Source organism: Helianthus annuus, chromosome 3, assembly GCF_002127325.2.
Source record: "Helianthus annuus cultivar XRQ/B chromosome 3, HanXRQr2.0-SUNRISE, whole genome shotgun sequence".
NCBI classification, from domain to species: Eukaryota; Viridiplantae; Streptophyta; class Magnoliopsida; order Asterales; family Asteraceae; genus Helianthus; species Helianthus annuus.
The window spans coordinates 90,372,748-90,382,092 of NC_035435.2; the positions used below are offsets into that span (position 1 = coordinate 90,372,748).

Consider the following 9,345-nt stretch of genomic DNA (forward strand, 5'->3'; position numbering starts at 1 on the left):
GTGGAGAGGTGGTTGTTATGGTGGTCAGTGGAGGAATTCGGTGGTGGAGATGATGGTTTAGAAGGTGAAATGGGAGTAGAAGGTAGTGTAATCGGTGATGGGAATTGGTGGTTATTGAAGAATTCGGCGGTGGTGGTGGAGGTTATTGTTGTTGGAGTCGCCGGTGTGTAGAGAAGAAAGGTTAATTAGGTTTCAAATGAAGATTTTTGGGGATTTAACAACCTGCTGCCGACATATGACTCTTACGCGGGCCGCGTAGAATATAGGGTTTAGTGTATGCAGGCCGCCTAGCGCCCTGGGTCAAAACTTTATGTTTAGTCCTCACGGGCCGCGTAGACTTAAGGGGAGGGGTTACGCGGGCCGCGTAGACAGCAAACAACAGCAACAGTTTGGACGACAACAGCAGTTTAAACTTTAAGTTTATTTTATTATACCCAAAATGCCCCCAAGCCTCGTTGGTTCGTTTTTAAGTGAGAACGTACCTGGAAAGCTGCTCCTCCTTCGGTTTCGCCTACGTTAAGGTAATGCCAACCTGCAAAAGCTTCACGACGCAACAATGGACGCAAAATACGAAAAATAAACACATACGACGCAATAAACACGAAACTACTAAACTAAAGACACGACGCGAACACGACTCAATGTACAAACTCTACACTTGAGTTTTCACTCAAGAAATCATGCGGCGGTGCTAGGCGGGTCCGAAAGAGGAACGTCTTCCTCTTCGGCGGTGTCGATGGGAACCCTTAGATAATGCTTCAAATGATGTCCGTTCAGTTTCCATGAGCACTTAGTATCTTCGTTAAGCAACTCCATAGTACCGTACGGGAAAACCTCCTTCACGACGTACGGTCCGGACCATCTCGACTTCAACTTTCCAGCGATCAATTTTAGTCGCGAATTAAACAAAAGCACTTGATCACCAACTCGAAATTCTTTCAGTTTCCGCAACTTCCTATCATGCAAAGCTTTTTACTTTTCCTTAATACTCCACGATCGATCATACGCGGCATCACGTAAAGCTTCCAATTCATGAATTTGGAAAAATCTTTTCCTAGCGGCCTCGGTCAAATCTAAATTCACCGTTTTTAGCGCCCAAAGAGCCCGATGCTCTAATTCTACCGGTAAATGGCACACTTTCCCGTACACTATCATAAACGGCGTATTACCTAATGACGTTTTGTAGGCGGTACGAAACGCCCACAATGCATCATCTAATTTGTCCGACCAATCTTTTCGGCTCTTTCCCACCGTCTTTTCTAAAATCCTCTTCACTCCTTGATTCGCTTATTCCACTTGACCGCTTGTTTGCGGATGATACGCGGTGGACAAGCGATGCGTAACTCCATATCTCTCTAACGCCTTTTCCATTACGGAATTGCAAAAATGCGTCACGCGATCACTAATAATCGCCTTAGGATTACCGAAACGCGTAAACAACTTTTTCAAGAATTTCACCACCACTCGTGCATCGTTAGTAGGCAAAGCTTGAGCTTCCACCCACTTCGAAATGTAGTCAATCGCAACGAGGATGTACCGATTCCCACTCAAAGAGGGGAATGGTCCCATGAAATCAATGCCCCACACATCGAAGACTTCTAAGACTTGAGTAGGGTTCTGGGGCATCTCATCCTTGGATGAGATGTTGCCTGTTCGCTGGCAACAATCACATTTTCTCACAAACTCAGCTCCATCTTTTACTACAGTCGGCCAATAAAACCCACAATCGAAAACCTTTTGCGCAGTCACATGCGGACCATGATGTCCTCCTGTCAAACCCTCATGAACATGCCGAATAATGTCGAAACCATCCTCTCTACTCACACGTCTCTTCAAAATCCGATCACCTCCTATCTTGAAAAGGTAGGGATCATCCCATATGTATCTCCGTGTATCATTTACGAGCTTCTTCTTCTGCTGGCGATTCATACCATCCATCACATACCCTTCGGCGAGGTAGTTAGCTAAATCACTGAACCACGGTAAACCCTCAGTCTCTGCCTCAACATTCTCAATGGACTCGTGAGGGAATCTGTCTCCTATCGCCTCCTCACGTATCTCTTCCCTGCTAGGATCCTCCAAACGCGAGAGATGGTCAGCTGCAATGTTCTCTGCTCCCTTTTTATCTTTAATTTCAATATCAAACTCAGAAAGAAGTAGGATCCATCGAATCAGACGTGGCTTAGCGTATTTCTTCTGAAAAAGGTAACGCAAGGCTGAGTGGTTGGTAAACACAACGGTTTTCGAAAGAACGAGGTAAGATCGGAACTTGTCAAATGCAAACACGACTGCTTACAGTTCCTTCTCAGTAGTGGTGTAATTCTCTTGGGCGTCATTCAATGTTTTACTCGCGTAGTAAATCAGGTGAAAGTGATTCTCCCGTCTCTGCCCTAACACCGCACCGACTGCGTAATCACTAGCGTCGCACATGAGCTCGAATGGCAAGCTCCAGTTGGGTGATACAAGAATCGGTACACTGACCAATTTCTCCTTCAAGAATTCAAACGCTTTAAGGCATTCCTTTTCAAAGACAAAAGGAACGTCCTTCTCCAACAATCGAGTCATGGGGCGAGTGATTTTAGAAAAGTATTTAATAAAGCGCCTGTAAAATCCCGCATGACCGAGAAAACTACGAACCGACTTAAAACTAGTCGGTGGAGGAAGCCGACTGATCGTATCTATCTTCGCTCTATCAACTTCAATACCCGCTCTCGAAATTTTGTGTCCTAACACAATCCCCTCAGTCACCATGAAGTGACACTTCTCCCAGTTCAACATCAGCTCTGTTTCTACACATCTCCTCAACATCTTCTCGAGATTCATCAAGCAATGATCAAAAGAATTACCGTACACTGAAAAATCATCCATAAACACCTCCATCGAACTCTCTACCATATCTTGGAGAATCGCGATCATACATCGCTGGAATGTAGCTGGAGCGTTACATAGACCAAGCGGCATGCGTCGATACACATACGTGCCGTATGGACATATAAAAGTGGTCTTTTCCTGATCCTCTGGTGCGATGGGGATCTGGAAATAACCCGAAAACCCATCAAGAAAGCAATAGAACTGCTGACCCGTGAGACGCTCAAGCATCTGATCAATAAATAGGAGCGGAAAGTGATCTTTACGAGTGGCGTCATTCAACTTTCGATAGTCAATGCACACACGCCAACCCGTGACTATACGTGAAGGTATAAGCTCATTTTTCGCATTTAGAACCACTGTCATCCCCCTTTCTTCGGGACGACTTGCGTAGGGCTCACCCAAGCTGAATCAGAAATAGGATATATCAAACCAGACTCCAACAGCTTCATAACCTCCTTTCTCACCACCTCCTGCATATTCGGATTAAGACGATGCTGCGGCTGCACCACCGGCTTGTAAACCTCCTCCATCAGAATACGATGCGTGCAAAAAGTGGGGCTAATCCCCTTGATATCAGACAACCTCCATGCAATCGCTTCACTGTGCTTCCTCAACACCTCAATCAAGCTCACTTTTTCTTCCTCTATCAACTTCAAGGATATAATGACAGACATGTTTGGCTTTTCTCCTAGGAATGTGTACTGTGACAACTCGAATTTCCAAGATTCCTTTTTCGCATTTATTGCACGTTCATGTATTGTTTAGTTGTTTATTTGCAAGGTTGATTTCTATGGAATTGTATACGTTTTGATGCAATGAATCGTATTGTGTGTTTGTGCATGTTATGTGTTAATTGTGATAGACTTGTCAAATGCATAAACTTGGTGGTGAAACTGTGAAATTGTTTGAGATGGTGTACTATTGCAAGATATAGTAATTCAAGGTGTAAAGAGTTATTAGTGAAACCTGAATCATACTTAACCCTAATCCCTTTTCACTAATCATTTGCACACAAACCAAAACACGTACTTGCAATCCTCTGATTCTCTGGCAATCATCATCACCAAGATATTCATCACTCTTGATTCCTCTCCTTCTCTAGAATCATCCAAGGTAATTGTGTTATCATTTGTTTATTGATCGTTTGATTGTTAGCAATGCTTAATTCTTGTAATTCTTGTAAACCCTAATCTCCACATGATGCTTTTGTGTTTTTGATTGATGTTGATTGTTGTGTTATGAAGATGGTTAGTCATATAATCAATTGCTTGATGATTTTGATGCGTGAGATGTAGGCATAGTGATTATTGTTTTGATCAGTGTAATGCAAACGTATGAATTTAGGGTTTTGGTCGTATGAAAACAAGAAACGTAACTGATTTGATTCTTTGGACTCTGTGCGATGATTGAAATTCACGTGTTGCTTAGTGTCAGAGTTTCGTAACCCTAATGAAATTGTCTGAGTTTCGTTTTAACACAATGATGTCTGAGCTTTAATAACATTAAGTAGTCTGAGTTTTATCATTGGATTTAGTCTGACCTTTATGATATGATTGTGGTCCGAGTTTTGTGAGTTAAAAGCATGTCCGACCTTGGTTACACATTACATTAGGTCCGAGTTTATATACATAACACACCTAGCCCGAGTTTCTAAAAGAAGTAGATGTCCGAGTTTCTGATATGATTTACTTGGTCCGAAGTTTATGTATAGATATAACATGCCACCCGAGTTTTATAAGTGTAAAAAGGAGTCCGAGTATTAGAAGTGCTGGTCCGAGTTTCATGAGGAAACTCCCTCCTGTCCGACCTTTGAATCAATTGAAAGGGGATCCGAGTTTGTTGATCACTTCTAGTCCGAGTTTTGTATAAGGATAGCATGGAGTCCGACTTTTATGAATCTGATACATGGTCCGATCTTTTAATGATAATGTGTCCGGGTTTTTTTTTTATAGTGAAGAGCCTTGTCCGAGTTTTTGTGAGGATCACTAAATGTCCGAGTTTCACAACACAGGGACCGAGGTTTGGCCATTACCCCTGGTCCGACCTTGTGGGGGACTTGGGGAGTCCGAGTTTTAGAGGGGGGCAGCCCCTCCCCCTTGTCCGACTATCATATTTACCTGTTTGATTTTTTTAAAGCATAGCGATGGCCTGATTGTTGTCTATGGTGCATGTTATCTATTTCCTTCCTTCTTTTAATATGCATGTGCCAAACTGTGATGATGATCAATATTGTTTAGTGAATATTATATGTCATGGTGTGGTCCAATAGCCTTTGAGAATTGTTTGCAATTGTCGGCCATGTTCTTCTTTCTAATATTGTAGATGATTAACTTTCGTTAACTCCGTTAGTAGACTTTGTTAATTGATTAACGGTGTTACCCTATTATTCTCGTATGTTATTAAACCCTGATAGATTACATGTGAAATATTGCGAATTTGAACTGATTAATTATAAGTACATACAATAGGACGTGATTGATTATTCGTGAACACGTAGACTAACATACCGAGCAAACCAAGGTGAGTTCACACCCTTATTGAGGCATGGGATTCCCAAGGGCTTGGGAATGGGATTGATGGAGTAAGATTGAATAGATTCATACTGACACTAACACTAGACTACCATACCACTGTCCTCGGTTGTGCAGGACACATACTTATGCTATTCACTGTCCTCGGTTGTGCAGGACACATACTTACCATCTACGTAGATTTATACTTACTACTATCCTCGGTTGTGAAGGATACGCACGTAAATCCTACGTGTACTTATACTCACTACTATCCTCGGTTGTGAAGGATACTTATGGTCACGAGTAGTCTAGTGGTTATACAACATGGGAAGCCCCCACCAATAGAACGTACTAACGGCCCAGTAGAGCCACCTGTTACAAACGAAATTACTATTACGCATTTACTTTCTGTGAACTCGCTCAACTAGTTGTTGATCCTCTGTTACATGCCTTGCAGGTCGTTAGGTATATGGAGTTTGCACAGGGAGGAGCAGGTCGTTGTGGGCTTGGATCGTGATTGTTTCTTTAAACACTTATGACATTACATTATTAATTATGTTGGGTTTACTTACATGCTTCCGCTACTTAAACAAATGTTGGTTTTGAACATCAATCGTGTCTTGTTGAATTATATTATCTACTTTTATTATTAAATACTATGTTCGATATGATTGATGGCTTGATCCTGGTCAGTCACGCTCACAAGCGGTGATACTCCGCAGGTGGATTTTGGGGGTGTTACAGATTGGTATCAGAGCCAGGTTTATAGAGAACTTGGTTTTAATATGGGAAAACGTTTTTATTAAAACCAGACTATAACCAGAACAGTGCTCTCAACGATCCACAACGACGCTTCGCTCCACGTGCAAGACTCAACATCCTTGGTAATAAGGTTTACGTTTATTGCCTACATGCTAGAATTTGCATAGAACTTTGCTCGTAGTATGCTTACATTACTTTGCTCACTACTTGTTATTGCTTAAGAACACCTATGTGCTTACACTCTTCTGTCATAGCACTATTCGCGAACCTCTCTCACCTATGTTGCTTTTGATGTGAAGATCAATGGCCGGACGTATTAACATGACTCAAGCCCAGCTAGAGGCTCTTGTTCAAGCTCAAGTTGCTGCGGCACTTGCAGCTGCTCAAGCAGGTAGTATACCCTTCAGTATAGACACACGCTAGGATCTTTAGATCCTACATTAATTCTCGTATTTAACTTTGTCCTATTCGTACACAATAGGTCAACACGCGCAGCAGCCTGTCTGCACTTTCAAGAATTTCATGGATTGTCGCCCTAGCACGTTCAGCGGCACCGAAGGAGCGGTTGGACTCCTCCACTGGTTTGAAAAGCTCGAGTCTGTGTTCGAGATGTGTGAATGCCCTGAGGCTCGCAGGGTTAAGTATGCCACTGGTACTTTGGAAGGGATCGCGTTGACTTGGTGGAACGCGCAGGTGCAGATCCTAGGGTTGGCAGCTGCTAACGCCACCCCTTGGAACGACTTCAAGGAACTGATCAAAAGGGAATACTGTACTCGGGAAGACATCCACAAACTGGAGGACGAGTTTTATCATTTGAAAATGACTGGGTCAGAGATTGAAGCATATACTAAACGGTCAAACGAGTCGGCTGTGCTGTGTCCAACCATGGTAGACCTTCCATACAAGCATATTGAGTTGTATCTCAAGGGTTTGGCGCCAGAAATCCAGAGCCACGTAACATCGGCTAATCTTGACAACATTCAGGCTATTCAGCGCCTCGCTCACCGCATCACAGATCAGGCAGTGGATCAGAACAGACTGCCAAAGCGTATCAGCGCTACTGCTACCGCTACTGCTTCTACTACACTTGCTACTCCCAGTGAAAACAAGAGAAAATGGGATGGGGATTCTAGCAAGGGGTCAGCTTCAGTGCAGTCACAAGCTCAGCAACGAAAGACAGACAGTTACCAGAGTCCCAGTCAGCACTCCTCAGGCAGCCACAGACAGGGAGGATATCGAGGAAACCTCCCGAAGTGTAACACCTGCAACAAACACCACAGTGGCCAGTGTAATAAGGGTCGCTGTCAAAGATGCCTCAAGATGGGTCATGAGGCCAAAGATTGTAGAAGCCCTCGGCCTGCGAACCAGAATCAGCAGCAGCCCCAAGCACAGCAGAATCAACAGCAGGGCAACAAAGGGTGTTTTCATTGCGGTGCAGAGGGCCACTTCAAAAGGCACTGCCCTCAGCTGAACAGGAACCAGAACAACAACCATAACAACAATCAGGGAAATGGCAACAACAACAACAACGGAGGGAAAAACAATGGCAAGGAAGCAAGGGGCCGTGTGTTTGTGTTGGGGCAGGGTGATGCCAGAAATGATCCCAACGTCGTTATGGGTAAGTTTCTTCTCGACGATATTTATGTTACTGTTTTGTTTGATTCGGGTGCGGATACGAGTTATATGTCTTTGAAAATGAGTAAATTGTTAAAACGTACACCAACACCCCTAAACACCAAGCATGTTGTAGAGTTAGCAAACGGTAAAAGTGAAGAGGCCACACAGATAGTTAAGGGTTGTAGCATTGTCTTAGCTGGTCAGACCTTCTCCATCGACCTTATTCCTATAGTTCTGGGTAGTTTCGACATCGTCGTCGGCATGGATTGGTTATCCAAGCAGCAGGCAGAGATTCTATGTAAGGAGAAAATCATTCGTATTCCTCGTTCGGGAAAGGAACCTCTTGAAGTTCAAGGCGACAAGAGTGGTGCGGTGGTTGGCATCATCTCTTTCCTGAAGGCTCAGAAATGTTTACGAAAGGGTCATACTGCTATCTTGGCACTGGTTACCGATGCAGCTTCGAAAGAGAAAAGAATAGAGGATATTCCAGTTGTACGCGAATTTCCTCAGGTGTTTCCTGAAGATTTACCGGGTCTACCGCCTCATCGTCAGGTCGAGTTTCAAGTCGAGCTAGCTCCAGGAGCAGCACCTATAGCTCGTGCACCGTATCGTTTAGCTCCAACCGAACTGGAAGAACTGTCAAAGCAACTACAAGAGCTCTTGGATAAAGGCTTCATTCGTCCAAGCTCTTCGCCTTGGGGAGCTCCAGTTCTATTCGTGAAAAAGAAGGATGGCACTTTCAGGATGTGCATAGACTACCGCGAACTGAACAAGGTCACAGTGAAGAACCGCTATCCTCTTCCTCGTATTGACGACTTATTCGACCAGTTGCAAGGGTCGAGTTACTACTCCAAGATAGACTTGAGGTCAGGGTAGCATCAGTTGAGAGTTCGGGATGAGGACGTCTCCAAAACCGCTTTCAGAACTCGCTACGGTCACTATGAGTTTCTCGTCATGCCGTTTGGATTAACGAACGCGCCTGCAGTATTTATGGATCTTATGAACAGGGTGTGCAAACCCTATCTTGACAAGTTCGTCATTGTCTTCATCGACGACATTCTGATCTACTCCAAGAGTCAGGAGGAACACGAGCAGCACTTACGTCTTATCTTGGAACTTCTTCGAAAGGAGCAACTGTACGCAAAGTTTTCAAAATGCGACTTCTGGCTTCGTGAAGTCCACTTCTTAGGCCATGTGGTGAACAGGGATGGGATCCATGTCGATCCATCCAAGGTAGATTCGATCAGGAACTGGCCTGCACCGCGTACACCGACGGAAATACGCCAATTCTTGGGTTTGGCGGGGTATTACAGGCGGTTTATCAAAGACTTCTCCAAGATCGCGCAGCCGCTTACTATACTGACACAGAAAGGTGTCGTTTACAGATGGGGTAATACGCAGGAAACTGCTTTTCAGTACCTGAAGGATAGACTATGCAGCGCACCTATCCTCTCACTGCCCGAGGGCACGGATGACTTCGTGGTTTATTGTGACGCATCGATACAGGGGCTTGGTTGTGTATTGATGCAGCGGGATAAAGTTATTGCCTACGCCTCTCGTCAACTCAAGGTTCATGAACGGA

At 44.1% G+C, this 9,345-nt stretch overlaps 1 protein-coding gene across 1 annotated transcript; it reads right to left on the bottom strand.

Moving 5' to 3' along the window:
- Positions 1 to 678: 678 nt before the first annotated feature.
- On the bottom strand, positions 679 to 1,155 carry LOC110931537. Its single transcript, XM_022174923.1, has 2 exons — positions 1,007 to 1,155; positions 679 to 955 (listed from the first exon to the last, which is right to left on the bottom strand). Exons 1-2 carry the CDS (start codon positions 1,153 to 1,155, stop codon positions 679 to 681), a joined length of 426 nt encoding a protein of 141 aa, XP_022030615.1.
- Between the last annotated feature and the right edge of the window lie 8,190 nt (positions 1,156 to 9,345).